Source organism: Struthio camelus, chromosome 1, assembly GCF_040807025.1.
Source record: "Struthio camelus isolate bStrCam1 chromosome 1, bStrCam1.hap1, whole genome shotgun sequence".
NCBI lineage: Eukaryota > Metazoa > Chordata > Aves > Struthioniformes > Struthionidae > Struthio > Struthio camelus.
This window is the reverse complement of record NC_090942.1, coordinates 147,586,440-147,610,573: the sequence shown is the minus strand read 5'-3', so window position 1 is coordinate 147,610,573 and position 24,134 is coordinate 147,586,440. Positions and strand designations below refer to the sequence as shown.

General features: G+C 37.6%; 1 protein-coding gene across 2 annotated transcripts; it reads right to left on the bottom strand.

Annotated features, from left to right (window-relative positions):
- Positions 1 to 199: 199 nt before the first annotated feature.
- CRLF2 (cytokine receptor like factor 2) lies at positions 200 to 22,316 on the bottom strand. Of its 2 annotated transcripts, XM_009666420.2 has the most exons (9): positions 22,199 to 22,316; positions 16,751 to 16,808; positions 10,320 to 10,431; positions 9,426 to 9,598; positions 7,713 to 7,852; positions 6,834 to 6,996; positions 5,017 to 5,131; positions 3,882 to 3,966; positions 200 to 2,575 (listed from the first exon to the last, which is right to left on the bottom strand). In XM_009666420.2, the coding sequence occupies exons 1-9, from the start codon at positions 22,268 to 22,270 to the stop codon at positions 2,303 to 2,305; spliced, it is 1,191 nt and encodes a 396-aa protein (XP_009664715.2). In that variant the 5' UTR covers positions 22,271 to 22,316; the 3' UTR covers positions 200 to 2,302. The 2 variants fall into 2 exon arrangements, with proteins under 2 accessions (XP_009664715.2, XP_068778728.1); XM_068922627.1 differs by lacking the exons at positions 16,751 to 16,808; positions 22,199 to 22,316 and adding an exon at positions 13,121 to 13,709 and having other exon boundaries at positions 201 to 2,575.
- Between the last annotated feature and the right edge of the window lie 1,818 nt (positions 22,317 to 24,134).

Sequence of the window (24,134 nt, the reverse complement as noted above, 5' to 3'; positions counted from 1 at the left end):
CCTAGAGTTTCCAGAGAATAAAAATTCTTTTTTGTAAACTGCGTTGTTTTGAATTTGAATAACCCCTGATGTTGCATTTTCTTCATGAACAATGTTTTTAAAATAAATATTTTAGACACATATGTATTTTATTTTTTTATTTATAGTCTATTATAGACATACTTATATGTATATATATACGCAGAATAATCTATCTATAAAATATAATACAAAATATTATACATTTGTGTTATAAACTTAAACAAGGTTTCAATTCTGAAAGACTGCTGAAATGGTACATTCAAACAGGACTTTCTTCTTTTTTCTCCAAAGTGAAATTTCAATAGAATACGGTGAAAACTTTTGCTTTTAGACACAAGAATATTTCTACAACAGAAAATGGTTCAACTAAGATTAGTAGCTACCATTATAAACAGCCATATATACATATGCATGATTCAACCATGAAGTAACTGAACAATCAATTCTGGGCTTTGCTTCCCATTTTACTGTTTGAATAATTATTGGGGCAGGTTCTTACCTTGTGTGAGTCAACTTCTTTGATTCTCATGCAATAATGCTAATTTACACTGTCTGAGAAGAGCTGAGTTGGATTCTGCTGATAAAATTATAAGTTTGCATTGTATAAGTAATAATACAATAAGTCTGCATTAGTTTAAACTGCATTGCACCCTTACTATGCTGCTGAAACTTTGCAAATTTACATTTATCAAAACTTTCCTGAAATGTGGGGCACTCATCTTGTTGTAGATAGGAAAAGGCAGGAAATTTGCCAAGACCATGATAAATCCTGCTCATCTTGTTAGGGAACAATCAAATCTGGGGTAACACCAAGAAAAACTTGAGGAATGTGCCTGAACTGTCCTCCCAGTTAAGTTCACCAGTTATTGGTCAGAAAATGTTTGAATTTTTCCCTGTAGTGCAAACTGGGTCAACTAGAAACAGATTTTGGAAGCTAATGGATCCATATTACTTTATACCTTCCCAAGGAGACCTAGACTTGACATTTTAAACTGCCACATTATAAATATTTTACTAATCAGTGTAATTTTGTGATCTGAACAATTTCCAAATTCTATCATAAATCAGTTAATAAAAGTACGCAACTGGCAAAGCTTAGTCAACCGATAAAGTCATTCAGTGACTAACTGATACCCAGGTAAATAACCAGAGCTGATTCAACATGCAATCGCAATCTATCCACAAGAACTTAACTGTACCATGGATGCTTGTAGCACTAAAATTTGTCTACAGTATTTGCTTTCAAGCAGTATGTAACTTAAGTGATAGAAGGAAACTTATCGAATAGCCAAGATTTGATTTCTGAAGTCAAATTACATATCATATTGCATTTTAAAATTAAAATTATATATATTTTAAAGATGATATGTTTTAGAAAACATTAGAACATACTATGAGAATAAAAAACTGATATACGCAATATGAACAAGTCCTAAGTAAAATTTACAACTGTTGATTGAACTAAAAGATGGTTTGAAACAAGTGCAACTCAGTTAAATAAATGCAACTCTGTCATTTTGAACAATGAACCTGCTTTCTTCAAGAATTTGATTATTCATATGAAAAGAAAACCCTAAGGTCATATCATTGAGGACCTGACCTCCGAGAAAGCACTAGGAGCCCTGATGTTCTCAAGCTGACTACACAGAACTACTTGCAGGATAAAGCTTGACACAGTTCTGAACATCCTCACTCTTTTATTCCCAGACACAGATCCTATACTTTCTCTTTCTGAAGATCTTTGATAAAGAAGCATAAAGTTTCACACTGGGAAAAGAAACTTCCAAAAGTAAGCACTTTAAGAATGAGAATAATGTGCAAAGAAATGTCTGTTTCTATGAAAATGAGGAGTATATGGTCTGGCCTTTGTGAGATAAACCCTGTGAGGAGAACAATCTCTTTATTTTCTGTTAACTTAGGAAGAAAGAAGTGTAGTTTTCACTGTCCCTACGCAACCAATAAGCACAAGGATTGAGTCTAAGCTGTACCATCACTTGTTCTCTCCCATTCATAGCAGGAAAATGGGGCTTAGTTTAGTCCTATTCCAGTTAAAACATCAAATCCTAACTTTATGAATTATCAGATATTTATTTCCTCTACTGAGCCTGCCCAGGTCATCATAAGTTCTAGGCAAGTACACATCCAAAACCAGTTGACAGAGCCTGCTATCTTATGTGAGTCTACTCATGACAATCTCTTTTATTCAGCCACTCCCCTAAACTCATCAGGATGTGATTAAGTTGTGATGCTATTTCCTAACATCTGCTACATTATGTGGGTTTTATAACATCACATACATATCATCATTCATTAAAATCTGGAAGCCAGCAAGAGAAACTGTAGTATTGGATGTTGACATCAGGTAGGCATTTCGAGCTAGTGTGGGATGGTTATTTTCAGCTGCTTCTGAAAAGCTGAAGACATTATCCATAGGCCCCTCCTTGTCACTCTTCTTCTTGTCTTCTTGCTGGCTTTCCTCCTCAATGATGCACTCTGACTCTTCGTATTCTAGCTTGGTTTGCACCATTGCATGCTCAGTTTTGTCTATCCATTCCTAGGAGAATAAAAATGTTGATGATGGCAAGTTCTCAGATATCATTTAAGAGAAGTCTAGTTGTACAGACATTGATTTTCCTTTAGCAATGGCATCTTCCCTGGATCAACCACAACAGAAAAGATGAAAAGGAAGCAATATAGGAAAGCTGGATTTGGAAGAAGGAAGGAAAGAAGGAAGGAAAGAAGGAAGGAAAGAAGGAAGGAAAGAAGGAAGGAAAGAAGGAAGGAAAGAAGGAAGGAAAGAAGGAAGGAAAGAAGGAAGGAAAGAAGGAAGGAAAGAAGGAAGGAAAGAAGGAAGGAAAGAAGGAAGGAAAACCGGAACCCACAAATGCATACAAACTCCTACTAACTAATGAGAAATGTAATGCTGAAGGAATCTGCATATATAATTAGAGCCTGCAGAAATCCTTGGATGTGCAAAATACCTGGTGATCCTTGGTGAACTTGCACACTGCCCTGACTTAAACTAAATTTAGACTGAGTTTACAGGGAGATTTGCACAACTTAGCATTTCTGGATTAAAATTCAGTATTAATTTGCATTTATACCTTCTTTTTTTAGGTTTGATTTTAAACCTATCTTACCTAAGGACAATTTTCAGTTTGTCACTGAAACATTATTACTGCCTTTTGACATTTTTATTTGGTTTGAAAATATTCCTGAATATTTGATCTGTCTGCTTTCAGATAAAAACCTACAGGTAATTAACATTAAGATAACCCAATTAATATAGAATAATATATCATATATATGATGTCATGGATTTAAGGAACAGTAAAAAGCAAAAACATAAACTGAGTGTGGTACGTTCGTTTGATAACTATTCTGTTTCTAAAGGCTTAGTGAGCATAGACCTGTGCTGAGGATGCTTGCTACTGGAACAAAAGAAAGGCCAACTCTGGCTCAGTACTAAGGCTCACCACACTTCACAGACACAAAGGACAAGAATCTGCCTCAGAGTGGAGCAAGTTCCCTGAGCTATCACATCCAGGAATAGAAGCCAACTCCATGCTGGCATCTCATCAGATGGTATTGCTGTTGCTCTGGACACCCTGAGATTCTTCTTTTGAACTTCTACAAAAAGTGTCTTACGCAGTGCCAAAGCAGTGCTATACTGGCAGTATGGACAGTGTCATTTGCTCTGTAGATTTGGATGGCCACATCACACCAGGGAAGGGCTGTTTCCTTGAGTCAAAGACCGCTCACAGTAAATGTCAGTGCAGAATGCAGGTTTAGGTTGCAATTTACACATCATTCACAGCATTGTACAGTTCACAGCCTTGTTGTGGAAAGGGAACACTTACCTGGAAGTTTTCATTATGATCATTGAAGAGATCAGCAAATACGTATTTTGGATCTGGTATAACAGGCATGACTGACTTTCGAAGTCTGCAATGAAGAAAGAAAAATACATGTGTTCTGTGACAGTATATTCATTCACGTATGCCTCTACTTCAATGAAGTTCTGTAGCCACCAATATAATTAACATGACGGCTGTCAAGGTTTGATACCTTTTAAATGTATGTTAAAGTTAAAAAAAAGCAATATTGTAGAGCAGTCGTTTGATCGGTTTGAAGTAAGGTATGATTTACACAATATAGAGTGATTTTTCTGCTGTGTTGTCAACCAATCCCATCCTTGTAAAATTTAGAATATGTCCAGACTTCCAGCTAGTCAGCAAGTGACATTCTGCACCATGCAGTATATAGTCAGAGCTTAAAATTCCCTGGACACATTCCCCCAAACTTGGGAGATGGTGCAGCAAACAACTGTAATGACTTATTTAGTGAACATAAACCCAAACATAAACTTAGATGGACGGGAGAAAAAAATGAATCTATAAGCTAGAAAGGTTATCAAAGTCCCATATATTTTCAACCTATTTTCTGCAGTACCGCATTTGTGAGTTTTTTCCCACAGAAAAAAACCAAATTTCTGTGCTTTTGCAGCTATTTTTTTAATTGTAGATTCTAAGCATGACCAGAAACATTAAACTGTAAATCCAAACCTTAACATAGTCTTATTACAGTTGAATGCACTCAGCCTAATATCAGTCTGGTGCAAGCAGACATTGAGTCTGATAAGTTGTGCAAAGGAATGGAAGTCGGTTCAGAAGCAATAGTAAAAACTACTGACTTCTAAATATTCAACTGGATTTCTAAGCAAGAGCAGAAGTGAAGCTGAAGGGACAGAATTTTGTCCTGAAGACTGGCATTATACTAGAATTGCTCTCTCTGCTTTTGAAAATGAAAAGCCTTGATGGTCGAAAGATCAGAATGCATTAGACCTCAAATGGTAATTAAGCTATTGACTTCTACATCTTGATACTGACTTCATTTATCAGATAAGAATCTTAAGGGCTAAAAGAGCTGATCCTGAATCATTTCTTTATTTTCATGAAATGAATATTTAGTAGTGACCACTAAAATTATATTTACCTCTGCCATTTACACAGAAGAATCAAGAGGACAAATATCATTAGAAGTACTGCCAGCATACAACTTAAAAGAATTATTGTGTTTGACTGAGATTTTATGTCATCATCACATGAATCTAGGAATAATCACAAAAAAAAAAAAGAAGACTTTCTTATTAACTTTAACTGTAAATATTGCTAATCATGCTAGAACATTGACTTTTCTTTAAAATACAGCAATGCTTAGGAACAATTAAGACAATTCAATTGAAACTGAAAAGAAAAGGAATCCACAAACCATGTAACAAAATAGTGTTGTAATTTTATTTATCTAAATTAACTTTGTACACGACCAAGGAGGGGGCTTAAAGACAAAGAATAGAAGTGTTTGGAATGAATCAAGTTAAATATTCCTTCTCCTCGTGTTCACCACGCTGCACTGACAGTGGTGCAACAGCTTTGGGCTGAAGTCTAGCTTACAGACACCTACTTGCAATCACCAAAGCTGTAAATGTAATTGTGTATGTAACTTAAATTTCTTATTTCCCAAAATGAAACTCTTATTTTCCAACATAAAAAAAACCAAAATCCCCCAAACCACAAGCCCTTACAACTAGAAAGAAACCAATGTCAGGACATAATCCAGCACACTGGTATATAAACTAATGCATTGATGCATAGCTTTCACCATTCTCAGTTTTTTCCCCGCAGCTTTTATAATGCCAGCTTAAAACTACCTTGTACTAGGATGGTCTGCTCTCCAAATAGATACTATAAGAACTAAAATGAATTATTCATACAGGAACAACTGTCCTATAAGTAGTGCTCCACAGTCACTTTGATCCCTGCAGCAGCCTATTCCACCTACTTTTTATGTTCAGCCTGCCAAAAAGCCACAAGAAAGTTGTGATCTCCTTATAAGGTATTTGCTTTCAGCGTTTGTGAAACTTCTTGAGCATAGCCTTGTTCATGGCTTCCTTTGATGTTAAATTTGGAGACAATAAAGACTTATTCAGGTTTTGAAGTGAAATGCTTTCCCTGTTGAAAGGGCTGTCCCAGTGTCACTTCTGAACCAGGGCCACCGAGAAAAACTGAACCATGAATATGTCTCTTCTCTACTTTCCATCCTTGCAGCCTCCTGCAGATAGCCTACGGTCAAATGGTTCAGGTAGAGCTGGTATGTGATCCCCTCTTAGAGGCATACGAGGGGACATTGACCTCTGTGTTTTCTGAAGCACATTTCCAGCGACACCTGAGGACATGCTTGCAGGTTCACAATCTGCAAGGTAGATGGGGCTTCCTCGGAGGTCATACTTGTGGTTACTACTATTGCACAGGATATACACATCCGTGCTCCAGAATTTCAGCCCAGTTTTGTGTAAATAGATTTTCTTCAGGTGAGTTAATAACCCGTTGGATTTTGGAGAGCCCAGGACATCTTTGTGTTTCGTATTTCTGATAAAGCCCAGTGGATAGCTTTTTGTGGATAGCTGATATGAATGTGTTAGGAAGGTGAACAGTCTTTACTTTACTACATTAGATATTTCTTTCGGTTTTGAAAACTAGTAGAAAAATTCTTTCCATCAGAGACCTACTCCAAGGTAATTGTCATCCACTAAATGGGCCAATCTCGTGGAAAATCAATGCAGATACTGACTTTGCTTCTGCTTCTGGGGATGGGAATTAAAAACGGGTAATCAGACTTCCATATGAACTTTCTTTGATGGTGGAAGATACAGCATGATAGAATGCTATGTTAACTAAATGCCCAGTCCTCTTTTGCAGTCCTCCCCCCACCTTCCCCATTTAGAGATTATGTGAATGTTGCACAGCTGTTACCTAATGATGTGCCATTCATCCAAAATGTTTCTGCTTCCCAGTCACTGCTGTAATTAACTACATTGCAGTAAGGTACTAGCCTCTTCAGTCTGACCCGGAAAGAATAGCATTTCCTTGGATCAAAGCCTTGCTCTCCAACACTGCAACACTTAGAACTTCTGGACTGAGAAGGAAGGTGTATTATCATTATTTCTGGTTTTCAAAAACAGCTTCATAATGCTACAGTTTATCATGATCATAGCAAGAACAAGAGATGGGCTAATGCAAAACCTCAGAACCAAATTTTAAGTTCTCCACATTTTTGGGAACTCCATTTCTTGCATGACTTTTCCCCATTCACACCCATTCCTCATTGTTTGATGTTGAGTTGAAGGACATATCAATACATATAGTACTATTACTGTTGTTATTTGTAATATACAAAAGAGACTTTGGTCAAAAAAGTATTTAAAAGTTGTATGTGAGTGTGGAAAGATTTAAATCAATGAAATAATGTTAAGGTATACTTAACAGCTTACTTCAAAATAAATAAAAATCTTATATCATCTCTTTTCTTTCATTCTATTTACTGTTATTTCTCCTTTTTTTCTTTTTTTTCTACTTTACTTTCTGCTTATATCTCCCAAAATTTTCCTATTCTGAATGTATGACCTTAGATTGTCCTCAGCTCTTTCTATGAGCAGAAGGTATAACTCAAAAATTGAATGATTGCTGGCATGGTAGGGACCCAGGGTTCTAGAAATCTATCTATTTTCTGCTACCAGCTATTTTTAAAGTATGGAATGGGAGGACAACATAAAAACAACTATGTTTTGCACTCTATGGTGATGTTATTTCCAGCTCCTTCCATATTGATTAAAAATGTCATGTTCAACTCACTTGCCACTCTTTGTCGAACTTGCTTTTGTATTGAAGCTCAAGTCTCAAGCACTTCACAGCTCTCCTTGGCTCACTACAGCTCACAGTAACCGTGTCATCTTTCCACAAGAAAGTCACATTTTCGGGTCGGTTAGGCTTTACTAAGGAGAAAAGAAACAAATTATGCAATAACTTCTTAAAAAATAATTACCTCAATGCAGTTTAAATCACTGCTATTCCTGCTTTCCCTCAACCCTTCTCTGAGTAGTAAGCCAAGGAAGTGACCAATCTTCATGAAGGATGCACTTTTACAGTTGACCTTCATACTGAACAACAAAATGAAGTTTGGCACCATGACACTGTTCCCCATTCAAATTGCCACATTTAGAGATAGATACCAACTCACTTCGGGAACCTACTGCAAATACTTAGGTAAGGACTCTAGTCCCCTCAGACTCCTCCGTCAAGAGAAAGAAAGAGGGTTCTTCAGAAGTGGGAGCGTAAATTACAGGCTCTAAATCACTTTCTAGAGAAGCCTGTTTCCCTTCACAAACAATAGAAGGAGCCTAGAAAGACAAGTCTCCTTATTTACGCATCAGTGTTAAGTAGCTAAACATATCATTTTTGTGGCATGTGCTTCAGTTGCCTAAATATAGGCAAACACCACTTTATATGCTTTAGGGTATCTATGACTCTGGAATGGGACTAGCGAATACCGTACCATATAACCTACAAGACATATATATCCCGCTGCTGGAGGCCAGACAGGATATATTAGGACATCTGAAATGGCACTGGGAGCCTAACAGCAGGCAACTGAATCTACTCCTCACTGTTTTCAGATGGTCTAAATGAGAAGGCAATGTTTCGACCTTTGTGACTGGATAGTCTTCAGTAGTGGTAAGTAAAGGTGTAATAAGAGTATTATTTCCTTCTTCAATCCTTCTAGATCCTGTTTCATATTATAAAAACCCTGTCTTCCCAGAAGATAATAACTTCTTCAGAGAACTTTTGCATGGTACATCTTCTGAATGATTTTTATCAGAAAAATCACTCCACTTTAAACACTACAACTACATGCATATACCAGATGATGTCAATAAGCTGATCTCATAATAAATGTGAAATATGTATTTCTGGAGAACTTAATAAAAACAGGAACATGGAGTCCCTACTAGTGGTGAGGAGAATGTCCCTTTTATGCTGCCAGGCTATCACAGAGGCATTTAATTAATTTCTCCTGAAATTTTTTGATAATTTCAGCATAGTCTCTTGGATTAGAAATAGTTTGCTGCGTTACATCTCCTGGAAGGTGGTGAAAGAATGAAAGGTGGAAAATGCAGGACACATAACAAGGCTGGCACTAACACAAGAAACTGTCAACTTTTATTCGTGTTCCTGGTATGCACACTGAGCAGGTCTACACTAAACTACGCAGACTCATGTATTTGAGTAGCTTAATTTTAGTTTTGAAACTGTATTTTAGGACAAATCTTTCTATCCTATATAATCCCACTTAGCTGCAGCTGCATACAAGCCTATGTAATTGCAGATGACAGGAAGGGATGAAAATCAGCCTCAGTAATTCCAAAAACCTGTAGTTTGTATTTGGCACACAGTAGTAACATTTTACACACCGATATAACTGATTTCCTCTCAGACTGAGGACAACCTGAGGAATCAGTGAAGACACTAAGACTATCAAAAGACAGAGTTATATTATTGCACACTTACTATAGAAATCAGATTTTAATCTTTTAGAAAAAAACTCTTTGCTTCCATTGCTGTTCATGATTGAGATGGCAAGGGTGGATCCTTCTGTCTTAAATAGACATCCAGAATTATAACCTTGGTCCAATAAATAGGTGGGACATGACTTCCAAACTTTCTGCTGGCCTCCTTCAAATCTACAAATAAAAAAATATTCGTAAATGGATATACTCTGTTATCAGTTAACACAAGTGAGTTCCTTTTTGTCACTAATTGTTTTTCTTTTCTTTTTTTTTTTTTTGTTTAATACTCCTATGAATGGAAGTCTATATAAGGAACTTCTTGAGGCTAGAAATTAGTAGTGTGAGGGAACTCAGCCCCCAAACCTTGTTGACTTTCCAATCCTTGTTTTTGGTGCAATCTGAAGTTTTAAGTTTCTTTCAGATTTTTTTTTTTCACTAACAAGACAATGCCGTGCTCAAACAGATGCGTCATGTACTCATTTCCAAGACTGTGCTGCTAAAAGTTCTTTCTGATATACCGACCACAAAGACAATGAAAGATCAAACTGTATGACTACCTTTCATCCGAATGTTAAATTTCTGTTTGCTAAGTCAATTAATAAGTAAAATATACGGTTATATGTGGAAAAAAACAATCAGCAGTGTAATTAACATTAGCATTTAACATAAAGACAAAACAGGGGACAAGATTTTCCTCTATTGTCTGCTATGGCTCATTATTCAGCAGGTTTACTGATTTAAACACTTTTGTGCAGTGTGTGAACGTGAGTTTCATGTTGGATGATTAAAAAAAATCAAAAGTATTTTCAGGTCACAGATGACTCAGATGAACTGAGCTATTTCAGTTTCCTGAAGTAAATCCTTCAAGGAAACAATAGGCATTATCAATACTCACGTATAAGAAAATGACACGTTCTCGCCAGGAAACAGTTCTCTTGCTGCCCATGTGATCTGCATCTGCTCATTATTGAAATTGACTATTGTGGTGCGGATGGTATCTTTCCGACCTGTCCCAGTACATTAACAGAGAACGCAGTTTCAACAGTGGGTTTCAAAAGCATCACTTCACATTTGTAGGCAGTCAATATTTCAAAGATAATTATGCCATAGACTCAGATGATCATAACGTAAGAAGAGATAATAATATCTATAAAGCTAGGAAACACGATAAAATAACCTAGAGGCTGAAATTAGAATTGCAAAATAACAAAATGAAAACACACATAGCAGCATCAGACTGCACCCCGTGGTCCTTGGGCCAAAGGGTATAGACTGGCTTACATGCATAAAATGTCTAGGGCATAAGCCTTGAGGTCAACTTTCCTCTGTAATGTCTTCGATTTTCCTGCTAAGCAAAACTATTTAGGAACTACTGCCAAGTGGAACCTGTGTGTAAATTGTTTCTTGAAGTAAACATTGGACAAGAGACTTGCACCATAAGTCAAGACCAGGTGAGTAGCGTGGATGTACCAGTGGTAACCTAGTGCTGATCAATACAAATGAGTGGACTGTGTACTTTATCTATGGGATTTTGGCCGTTCCCACCTGATAGACTTTCTCAAAGCAAGGTCATTTATTGTCCTGTGGCTACACACAGATATTACTCCCTTTCCTGGTCTTCATTATGGCTTTTCCCTCTTGCTACGGATTTAGGTGTTTTAATTCTATGTCTATCAGGATTCCATGATCAGACATTGAAGGTAACTCTTACATAGAGAAATGGGGAAGATAAGCAGCCAGAAGCATTGAAGTGTATGATATATCAAGGGGAAACAGGAATTATTTATTCTGAGTTCTGTAAGACATGTAACTACATTTATTCGAATGAACAAAGAGGAAGAAAAATATATCTTGAATATCAGCAACAAATCACTTAAGGGTGAAATTTACAGGCTGCTGTCTCCAGACATGAAGCATCAACCACCAGAAACTTCTGCAGGAGCATTTTTGCCTAGCAGGAGAACAGTCTTTTGGTTCTGATTTGCTTACATTTTATGCCACTCTGGCCTTTTGAAGAGTCTTAACAATTTAATAACATTTCTTACGAGCTGCTTACCAGAGACAATGATCCTGAAAGTTCATGGGAATCAGGCCTAAATACCTTAAAGGCTGTTACACTTTTGCTGACTAAACAGCACTAAGAATGTGAAAAAGGTATGTGCAACCACTTTGTTCAAATAACCATGTTGCTTAACTAATTTCATGGCTGCATTTCTCTGTCTTTGTGTCTTATGGCTTCTATAATTAGAACTAGTCAGAACATCTTTGCAAAGGGGTATTGTGTCATAATACATTGTTTTATCAAAATCATTCCAGAGACAATTTTGACAAAAATCCAAGGATCAAGTAATCTGCTGAGTAGTTTACATGCCTAAACTGTGACAGGTCTAGCTCCAGCTCCCTAGTACCCAATTTGCAGAACTCTGGTAAAAAAGATTGTGCTGTTACTCAAGCGAAAGATGAACCTAACTCAACCACATCCTAACTAATGGCTACAGCTTATTCCTGTATTGATTTCTCAAATTGAAAATCTCATGAGCCTTTCTGAGGAATGGAGAAGTCAATACAATTATGTCCTGAAACACAAACAGAATTTCCAAATCTCAAAAGCTATAATAAAATTGTGTTTATCCAGTCAGTTCTGTTAGACGAGCCTAGCTCTTGTCTCCTAATTCCTCAAGGCCACTACAAGTGCTCTGCAGTGTGTCTAAGGGATCACCTTGTCTTTAACTGAAACTACTAAGTAATATGATGATAAGGGTGCCTGACAATGGTTTATTGGTCTATAAACACACTATGATGTTCTTAATTTTTATGGATAAAATTTTAATATGCCTGGGCTGTGCCATATATAGCATTATGGTTAGTGTCACTGAAACTCACAAGACTACTTAAAGTGAGATTTAGATCTTATTTACAAATAATAGTTAAAATAGTTAAATATATTTATAAAATGTTCTTCTCAATCTTTAAATAAAGCTATCACAAAATTTTTAAAAGAATCCAAATATTAGTGAATGGAAAATACTGTACTCCCTTGAGATCTTTTTTGTAATTATAGAATCAATCCTCGCAGCTCCCTTTAGAAGTACTGATGTACATTCTACTTTCTGATTAGTCTGATTGTAGACATTTTCATTTTAAGAAAGACTGTTAAAGTCCATGCTTTAGAACAGAAAATAAAAATATAAAGAGTACTGGCTTGCTTAATTACATATTTTCAAGGCTATGTGATTTTCAAAATTAATTTACTCTTCTGTTGCTATGTTCATGACAGTTAAGCACAACGACAAGTGGTGAAATAGTGTTCATAGGGCATCTTCTTGGATCAGTTTTGACATCAAATATGAAGGAAATTCTGCAATTTAACTTCAGAAAGCGGCTCAACTTCTCTGCGCAGAGCTACGCACAAGCCCTTCTGTGCTTCCCAAAAAGATTGTGAACGGCCTATCTGCCAAGCAGAGCAGCACCCACTCTAGCCAGCAGGACACAATAAAGAGCAGATATTTAAGAGTCCTCTCTACAACGTAGTCAACTAATCCAGGCTGTACGTAAGACGCGTACCAGACAAAGGTGCCAGTTCAAAACCCTCATGTGAACTTGGGCACCTAGAGAGACCTTTTGTAAAACACAGTGATTTTCCCACTACTGAAAGGGTGGACCTGATGCCCTGCATTTATCTCGCTATTCACTAACCCTGAGGTTGTAGCAGCAGTCCCAGGACACGAAAGAGCTGTTTTCAATGAACTCTACTGTTAGTCGGATGATCCTGGTGGGGTTTTGGAATGAGACTGGTATCAGATTGGTGAGCACAGTAGAGTTGGTAGCATCTGAAGTTAATGGAGTTCAATCTCTTCAGATTTCAAGTGGGTTAGTCAGGGCACGGTCATCTTTTGGTTCTAGAGACTGATAATAAGGAAATCAGAGGGACTACGCTGGATTCCCGCTCAGAAAGGAGTGGACGCTGAGTAAAACCTAAAGGGTCAGATCTGATTAACCTGTTGGAGGGTAACAAAAGTAACTGATTAGTTTTTTGAGTTATGGTAAGATAGTTCCATGTCTTTATTAAAGGCCGCACTTAAGAGATGCACACTAACTCTTGGTTTGAGCAGTATATATTTTTTGGATGACATAGAAGCAACCTGATTTTGCTCCAGTCCTGCAGTGATTTACACATGAGCTTGACTTTCTACATGCTGAGCAGTCCCCTTGACTTCAGCAGGATTACTCAAAGCGCATAAAATTAACCACATACATAAATCTTTCTAGGATAGGATCTTTTCTCTGTAAAAAAAAAAAAAAAAAAAAAAAAAAAAAAGAATACAGACCAACTACATATTATGAGTTGGAACTCTAGTATTTTAACATTTAAATTTAAATTGAACCTCTAGCAAGTGCAGCTATTTAGGTGCATATGTTATTAAATACTCTAAAAATAAATATAACCATTTAATAGAAATGGAAAGGGACTTGTAATAAATTCTCTATTGACATATAAACATTCTTTCATGTGCTCTAATTTTTAAGAACTTCATAAGAAATCAGTGCTAATGTAATCAATAAACTACTTTGAAATGCATTTGTCTATACAGAGCAGAATTTAAAATGCTTAAAAATAACATTTATTATTAAAGTTTATCTTTCTAGAGCTGCGGTCAGCACAGTTTTCTACTATACTTTCTCATTTCATGTATTTTGTAGCTTTTCTGAATGTAGTATGAGCTGTTTTTTGTAAGTATTCTCTCAGTAAACATTTGTGCATATTTTTTCAAATCATAGCATAAATATGTTATATCATCCACATTTCTTTGCTTTTTCAGCATGTAAGGATGCGAATCCTACATTAAATTTTTTAAATTGTGTCTTTTGGCTCAAATTGCTGTCAAATAGTCTGAAGATATATAGGTTACCTGAAGTGTGATATTTCCTTCCGGTGATCTTTTCCTTTGCCTCTAACTGGAAGGGTATTTTTTTTTTTTTTGTAAAGCACCTATAATTTTGGAGGCAGAATCATTCCCACCTTTTGTTAATGGAAAGCAATTAAGAGAATAGGAATAAAATGGAAAAGAATAAAGAGAAATAACAGGAAAGAGAAAAGCAGGGCACATTTCTCTCCCTTTCTTTATAATGGACCTTTTATGAATCCCATGTAACACCCTGGATCTTTCTCTGCTAATGTGGTACTTCTTCCACAGCAATTTTAATTATTTAAAGCATGTTTCTATTCATGACCCTACAGTTACACAATAGTCCAAAGTAACACATTTATCATGGCTCTCTATGATTTTAATGATTTTAAGTATTATGATAATGGATAGATTAGGAAATGGAAAGGCCGAAAATACAGTGAAGAGGCAGTATCTCAGCCAAAGACAGGTGCCAGCTCCTTTCTGTCAGAAGCTGGCTTGCCGGTCTAGGTATACAGCTGAAAGTACATTGCTGTGCCATAGGACATATACCAGGGCGCTGAAACATGAGCTCTGGAGAGCAATTTCTGAATTTAAATCCTAGGTAAAACCTGAGGAAATTGGTAAGGCTCTACACAACACCTCAACCTTACAGTCCTTGCTGAGCATTTAGCTCTTCTCAGGACAGGGAAAGGTGGAAAATACCACTATTTCACATTGCAGAAAATGTTTTTACAGGGGAAAAAAGAGAAATTTCCTTGCCTAATAAATTTTGCAAACACAACCATGAGCAAGAATATGGGCAAGTACATTCCGCCTCCAAGTCACTTTTCAAAGATTATTACTAAAAAAAAATTACTACTGAAAGGGAACATTGTAAAGGGCCTGAATGTAATGGAACAGATTAAAAAAGAGAGAAAAGGGAGAGAAAAAATTCTCAATCTACAAAGATAACAGAATGGAACATAAATGTACTGGAACTGTTGTAACCTCCTTGAAACATTACAAAGAAGAAAAACCACTTTTGATTTCCTTACATTGATGAAACCTGATAAGTAACCACATGTTGAACTTCCACATATTGCAGCACACTGTATAGAAAGAAACAACTAGAGAGCAAGAGTCTTATCTGAGCCTACAGTCTTTGCTATGCTTAATACTATTCATCGATGAGAACAGTTTCGTTTCAGTAACAGGAACACATGCAGGCGAAAGTGAAGCTCTCTGTGCATGACTGCTGAATTGAACGGGACTAAATAGGAAATCCCTTTTCAAGAAAAGGAACAGGACAGCAAGAGAGAGATTTTTAGAAATATATTTTGGAATGAGGCATACTCCTTATAACACATTCCTTATAACATACTCCTTATATTCCAACAAATCAAGTTTTTGAGATTTTTTTTTGATAGAAAATAACATAGCTGACCACAGCTAGACATCACCACACTTTACATTAAATAACCACGGTAACTGTGATTTTCAGCTGTGATCCCACAAATTACTTGCCATCAGTACAGCATGGCTATAGAATGTGGTCATCTCAGGATAGTGGGAAGAGAGTTGCATCCACTCGCAGAAGTGTTGGTGACTGGCAGCAGCAGTTAACACTGGAGAATCAGACAGTGCTGCATAGCCAAAAATGGTACTTATTGCATGTACAGCAGAAAAGAAAGCTGATTTATAGGCTGCTGAGTACTTCAAAGTATTTGTTTCTCCTTACAAAATTAATAAATGACAGGCATCTTGTGATAAATTAATAAGGCTGAAGATTAGATTATCGACACATGTTTTGGGCTTTATGTTAGATTTCTGCATGAAACCTTTTATTTTTAGCATGCTGTAAGTAACGGCACTGCAAACTAACACATGGGATGGAGATGTTCTTATATTTAAGTAGCAAAATAACCAAGCCTTAATGTATTTTTTAATTTTACTTTGTAGCAATACTCTTACCTTGCTACTTTCTCAGACACCAGAATTTACTGGATATTTTCCCATCTTACTCGTTCTTCCAGAATTCTAACAGTTCAAGTCTTACCTGAAATCCGTTTTATTCATCTTTGTTCAATGAGAAGACTGTAGTCTTTTTTGGATGCAGTCCACTCTATCAAAATCGATGTCTTGAACACTAAGCATTCCTACTTAAAAATTTGAATATCTCTTTCTTTAGCATTAAACACAAACGTACTGACTTCTTCCTTCATTTTTAATTGGAGAACATTCAAATAAATCTATTATTATCATCATCATTTTTTTTGAAGAGGACACATTAATCTCTGCTAGATAGCAATTTTTGTTTGATTGATCCTTTTCACCAAAAAAAAACTGATTATTGTAACATATGAGCTAAGGTACCCACCAAAATATTACTAGTTAACATATGCATTTCTTAGATAAATATCTGTGGATTTGAACTTACCAGATAATTGTGAGTGGGAGGCCACCAGGTTGCCCAACGTGAAGATCACTGAACACACCTGAAAGGTTAGTCTCATGGTTGGAATGACACAACAGACCGTGAGGAGATGAGCAGTCGTAATCTCTGGACTTCAGCATTTGATCATTTTATACCAGAGACTGGAAGGAACTAGAGGAAATGACTACAGGAAATAATAAAATTGTCATATCTCTAGCTATAAACAAATCAGAAATGCAGGACTTCTGTATGCACACTTTTTTCATACTATATAAAAAAATAAAGAAAATTATTTCCCAGAATGCCAATATCTATCTTGCTAATACTTTGCCTTGCTTTATGTTTTCACAGTTGTATCAGAGGTCACCATAGCACCGAGGGAATAGCGCTCGTAGCAAATGAGGGAAAGGAGTGCCTGGGTAGCTGTGATCGCATCGTATCATGCATGACCACGCTGACCTAGATGTGCCCAGTGACTTGAGGGCAGAAAAGGTAAAAACTGCCTGCCTCCCCTGTTACAAATTGGCAGCTGTACATGTTAGCATATGTTTATATTGTCACTCCGCATGCCTGGTGCGCCTCTGATAGCTTGAGACACCTCTGTCCCCAAATCAGGGGAAGAAATATGGGGTCTTATGGTCAGAGGGAGCTGAGCTGCCAGGGGTAGGCAGGCTATTATGGAAGAGGTAGCACTAGGATATATTTTCTCCTGTATTACCTGAACACACATATAACCTACTACTATTACTTCCAAATATATCCATAAACCTAACATTATATATTTCTATATTATACCTGTACCTTGTATATCCATATTCTGAACATTATGCATAGAAAGAGGCATATAAGGAGCAATGTGTTGCCCATTATTAAATATATTTTAGAAACAGTAGAACTTAAAGTCTTAATAATCAGGATTAACATGTCTAAAGAGACCTATTTTCTGCTGGTCTGCACCAGGCTGGGCTTAGGCTATGTCTACTTTAGTAAGTAGAGCAGCATAGCAGGAAATGATCTGTAGGGTGAAATAGTTGGTGCTGAGGACCTAAGAGCTATATGACACGCATGGAGGGGAGTGTTTCCTAGACTAGATCACGTCCAGCTCCATGGGTTGAATGCCCATTAGCGGCCAAAGTCTGTTAGGGGGCCTCCTGGAGCACATCTTCTGGTTTAGGCTCACCAAGAGGAACTAGTTCCCCTGCTCCACAATGTGAACAAATCAAAAGATTCGATTCACAAGCATTGTCCTAATCTGAACTGAGAAGCCAGGGTGGCCCAGCCTGCTGCCCCTCTCCAGAAAGAGACCTGGGAGACCATTCGCAGTGTCAACATACTCTCTTCTCCAGGCTTACTGGCTGCTCCCTTGGTGTCCTAGCTGGGGTTTAGAGTTCACATTTGTAGGGACATGTGAAACAGGCAAGCGCACAGACTTCCTTCATAGGCAATCTCATCTTGCCTTAAGCATCACAGAAAATAAGTTGCTCTAGAAATCAGTAGACAAAAATATAAATGGTAAGCCTTAATTCCTATCTGTGTTTCCCAATTGGTCTTCAGCTTTTTCTGTGTTTGCACAGAAAAATTGTCTTTTAAAGAGAACAGGAACCTTCTCACGCAGAGAGAAATTATCTGCTTTTGCAGACAAATCACTCAGGCATGCTGCTTCTAAAGTGTCCTCTCTGCATATACCATACTGCGTCTGGAGATTGGGTCCCCTCGACTCCTTGTCACTTCAAGTTTATTTTGCGTTAAAATTAAGCAGGGACAGAGTGGAAGTTCATCTGCTGAACGTTGCACCAGATAGGGAGTTGGACTGTGATTGGGAATATACCCAGAAGTGCTGCCATGGTTCCTGTTCAGGCTGTTTTCATTCCTTTCAGAGCCTTCACTAAGATGGTCACTGTCCTTTTTAAATCAACAGTACTATTTGTCAAATGAAACCTTTATCAGTTTTCTCAGATTATCAAAGTCTCCAGCCAGATGATCTGGTACCAGCTTTGATCCGTCTATTCACTTCGCTTAGACTGGTTGCCTTCAGTGCTGTATATCCATTCTATATCCCAGGAAAAAATATGTAAATCTCAGTGAATCTTGGAAACCCCACGTGACCGTCTGACACACATACACATGCCTTTCTATTCCTTGTTTAGATCAGCTTTCTCTAGGAAGACATTAATTCCCGGAAATAAATAACTAGCAACAGAGAACAGAAATACTAAATTAAACTGCAGACTGTAGTTAATAGAAAGCTGAAATCTCTCATCATTTCCACAGTTAGCAATGCAAAAGCCAGTGTGCTGAGCAGATGAAGGCAGAATTCCCTGGTTCCCCAGGACAGGACAACTCTGACATGTCCCCATTTGAGCTAAAAAATCATTTTCCTTCCAGAATATATGTCCTCCTCCATGTGCCTCGTGCCTCCAGTGGAGGGTGATGGCACCTAATTTGTCCCATTCTGCTTTTTATATAGCTAAACCACACTGCACTGCAGATCTCCTAAGAAAGTTCACTCTTTGGAGGAAGAGTGTGGGAAGAGAAAAATGCAAAGAAAAGGTATCTAAAGTCTCTTGGTTTGTAATTATTCCTGGATGGTTTTGATATGCTACATCTGAAATCAAGCTCTAATTATCAAGAGATAACAGCTCACTTTCACTGACCTTTTCTCCCTTCAAGGAATTTTGGTATCTCAAGAAGTTGTCCCTCCCATTGACTTCTAATTCCCTTTAAGATATTGAGGACCCCTTAAAGTCAAACAAAATTACTCCTACTTTTGCTGAGGTCCTGGAGAGAGGAAAAAAAAAAGACAAACAAGCTGCTTCTACAAAGCTGAGTAGCCACTGTGGTATTTTTACAGCTGCTGAGAGAGACTTGAGACTTAATGGACATAAGGCCTGAGCACCTTCCTGCTTGCTCACACAGGAAGTCATTTCCACAGCCGCCTATCTCAAGCTCCTGCTGCTCTCTTCATCCCTTGCTGGACACTTGCGCTGCTTGTCCTTTCTTGAAGCTAGCTCTGATTACTTGTTTTTATTTTTCCAAATCCGGATAGTCCCCGGCCACAAAATGAAAAGTTGCTTATGAATCACGAAATCTGTTCTCCCCTCACACTGCAGGCAGGCACAATCCCCCAGGGCATTTTCAGCTTGTCTGCGGGTGCGTAACTGGTTAACTTGCTCACACCCTCTTGGTCATTGCTCCCATGGGTACAAGGGCAGAGCACTGTCACGTTGCATCCCCTCTTTAGAGAGGCTCACGAGTGCTGTGACATTGACATGTTTGACTTGAGAAAACAAGACCCACATTAACATTGCAACTTTGCACAGGAACAGGGAAAGCAAAGAACAAGAGTGAGTCGGTAATTGGCAGCCAGGAATTGAGAGTCAGTTTAATTGTTAACAGTGACAACCGCTAACATGGCACACAAAGAATAAGGGCATAGAATTTTCCTCCATATCCTGACCTAAAACTTCTGCAAGTCAATCAGAAGTCCTTTTAACTTCTTTCTGCTCAAACTGCACAAACAACCATTGGCCCTTGCCAGCTTCAACCTCCAGCATCCTTCGTTACTTTCATCAGCTTCTTTCCTCCCCTCTTTATTCACTTTCCTATGAAGTCATCAGCAGTATGAAATGATTCTTTTGATCATCACATAATTTAGCAAAGCAAATCACCTTAGTATATTTTTTCTTTCACCTAGAACCTAAACAAGCAATAGTCTGTGAGTAAATGTCTTTTAACATTTTTTACTTACTCATGGCCAGGTTAACAGACTCCACAAATTAGCCAGTAAAAAGGTAGAAGTAATCTCTTTTTAGCAGCGACTCTTCTTTGCCACTTTTAGCATTAACAGGAAGTGATTTCAGTGTGCTTATAGCAGGTGGGATAAAGGGGAAGACGACCCATTAATGGAAAACAGTGGGCTCATTACCCCATGGCAAATCAGCTCAGCTAACTGGAGTCAAAGCAGCCTGCTGTCCTAGCAGAAGAACCTGATTGCCATTTTTGATAGGCTGCAAAGGGCATGTAGATTGTACTTTTCAGGGCCCATCCATAGAATGGATGGCTCATCCACAGAATAAGTGTGCTTGGCCACTGCAAAGAACAGATCAGTAGAAATGTTTTAGTGGGAGGATTAATCCCCAAGGCTTCCTGGCACTCTTAAAACTCAAGCTCACTTCAAAAAGTGTCCCTTGTTCGGCCTTTCTTCTCTTTACCATAGCTTGACCTGTGCAAGGCTTCTTTATGAGTGAAAAGAAAGCAATGGAAGAAAACTCAGGAAATTTCAGCACATAAATTCTCATTTACACACCAGAAACATTGGAGCAGTTCTGGTCCCTCCCTACCCTCTGTTTCCAAAGGATGTGGGCTAGAAAAGAGACATAGAAGAGTTGCAAGGCTGACCAGAGACAGAGAGCAGTGTTTGTAAGAGAAAAACTGAATGAATAGACTAGGAATGTGGAAAAGAGATGACTGAGTGGAGAGTGGGCAAAGGTGTAGAAGTTCATGAATAATGAGGTGATGACTAAGGACTGACTATTTACCATTTCTCACAACATGGTACTTCCTGACAAATGAAGTTATGAGGCATCAAGATTAGAACAAACATCAAGAAATACTTTTCCTGAGAACATACATAGCTTCAGACTGTGCATATTGCTCTGCAGTGAGCAAGCTGAAGTTTGGTGGGTGATACTACATTTTTGGTAAGAGTGGGGATGGTAATATGGGCAACACCAGTAAGCGTGAGATAAGAGTAGGTAGACCGTGGGTGGAACTCAAAGAAATATCACTTGTCAGTTCACAATGAATAGGGCTTGGCATAATTAGGGGAAGAGTGCCTGGCAATCTGAAATTATAATCACTGAGAGTAGGAAAGAGGAACAAACTGCACAAAGCAGGACTGAGTCATAGAATATAATGTCAGATTGTGATCAAAAGAGATCTGTTTGATCTGACTTATTATGTACAAAAATGCCAATCAATTTTATCCCATAAATCCTGCACTGGAGAAGTAGGCATATTCAGTAACTGAAAATGAACATACCATCACCTATGGTGATGACAGAACTGAAACAATTAGATCCAAGCCCTGTGCGGGCTTGAATCTGATAATCTTAAATTGGCAGTCAGATCTCTCTACTGCAGTAAGTTACCCTGAAGTAGGAAAGCAGCGCTTGTTCTAGATTAAAAATTGTTTAACTTTCGCGTATGCGCAAGAACGTTGCCTTTTTAGCTTTAAAATGCCAGCAAGCTTAATTACAGATCCTATATATGATTACACTACAAAGCTTTATCATTAAAGAGCACTGCCAGTTTCCTGCTGCTTTGCACAGCCTTGCATGCAGAAAGTGTTGCTTTCTGAATTTAGGGGGAAACCTTGAACTTTCATTCATTCTGAGGCATTACCTGTTAGATGTAGCCACAGTAAGCAAGTAGTCAAAACTATGAACTCACCAGAAAGACTGCAGAGATGCTGTTCGTGTGTAAAAGCCTGATCTGCAGCGTTTGTACCAATGCCATTCTCATTCGGTACCTTTCCGTACCAGCCTTATACTCGACTGTCACGTGGAGCAATGACTATAACAAGTGAAGGGCAACATTAATCCAGACTTCATACATACTATATCAGTAGGTAAAACTGTGTCACACAAAATTATTTCAGAAGATCATTATTAGAACTGCAAAGTGAAATATCCCAAAGTTAGTATGTCAGAATGAAAACTGATATATAACCCAGATCCTTTACTCAGACTTTTTTTGTGTGCATGCCGCTAGACGTAGTTACGATCAATTTGACCATAGAGAGATGAACCCAGCAGGCAGGAAGAAGCTGCTCTGTGAAAGGATCAGGGCTGGGTCATGAAAGATTACTATCTGTGGGACCTCATCTAATGTCCTAAAGAATAAGGTATATATTGAATGAATGTGGGTGCTGCAGAAATGAAGACGAAGATGTCCTGATAAGGATAGTCACATGCTGTGCCGGACAGCCGTCTAGGAACTGGAAGTTCTTCATTTTGATAAGGTATATTACTGATACAAGTGACTCATATAACATTTTAAGTCCCAACTTAAAAAAAAAGCACACTTGGCCATTGTGAAGAACAGATCAGCAGAAATATTTTAATGGGAAGAAATAAAAACCTTGATCCTAAAAATAAAACCCGAAATACTTGGCTGAAGGTGAGCACATCTTTAAAAAAACAGAAATAAATAAGCACTGGAAATCATATCAAAAAATTAAGAATAAACAATTCAAGATGTAAAGTTCTGAAACATTATAAGTAAAAGAAAAATATCTTTTAAGTGAGAATGTTCAACAGTCTGCCTATTAGCTGGATTTACCTGCTTCATTTATAACAATTCTTTTCAGGAATCTATGAGGTGCATGTTTAATTTTTTACCACTTTGTTAAAAGTCATACTTGCCATGTTTATCTACAAAAAATATATGCAATGAGTATTGCATTTTTGTTTTTAATATTATATTTTTATTTTCTAGAGATGAAAACAAACAGAGTTATAAAGTTAGGAGTGCAACTGAACCTAATTCTCTTTTTGGGACAACCTGAATTTTGAAAGTATTTTGCCTCTAATACATATCTGACTGTTAGTTACACTTCTCTTTCTCTGAGTCTGCTTACGCTAACAACATGTTTACGGCACTTCAACTTCAAATTAATATATTGCCGCAGTCCCATCTCTAAAATAAAAAGTAACAATGCAAGTTTTACTGTAACAGCTTTAGAAATCTATAGGAACTGAGGAGAAATTGTGTAAGCAAGTTTATTTATGATGATTTCTTGATTACAAAGAGCTTCAGATTGGAAGCTAATAATGCCTGCTGTGACTTCCAGCTGCTCTTCTTTGAAGAAGGCTACTTTTTTCGTTTCCTGTCATCGAATATTTTGATATCTTTTTGAAATTTCCAATCCTCTGGCATAGTCCCTTCCAAAACTTCAACACAGATAGCAGATAGATTGTTCTTTCCTCTTAAAAGACGGACCTCTAGCCATCATATGTGGCAGGCAGGAAAGACTGGATTTCATTCATATTTCCTAGAAGCAGGATAAAGAAGCTGAGTGGAATGCGCCCTAAACTAGATGTCAGCACATATTTATGGGACTAAGTTCTGACTTATAGAAGAATACGAATAAGCACTTGCAGACAGGAAATTATGGAAGGTGAAATGGGAAAGGAGAGAAAATCTAAATATTCATGTGTAATCTGGAAGAAAATAAGTTGTAGTAAATTCACTAACCCCTTCCTTTTGTGTACCTTCCCCACATTCAAAAAAATAGCAGCGGAGAAAATGAAGGCCAATAGTACAAAACTAGCCATCAGTGTTTCCACTGCTAAAAAGAAAGAGCAAGTGATGGAGCCAATGCAAA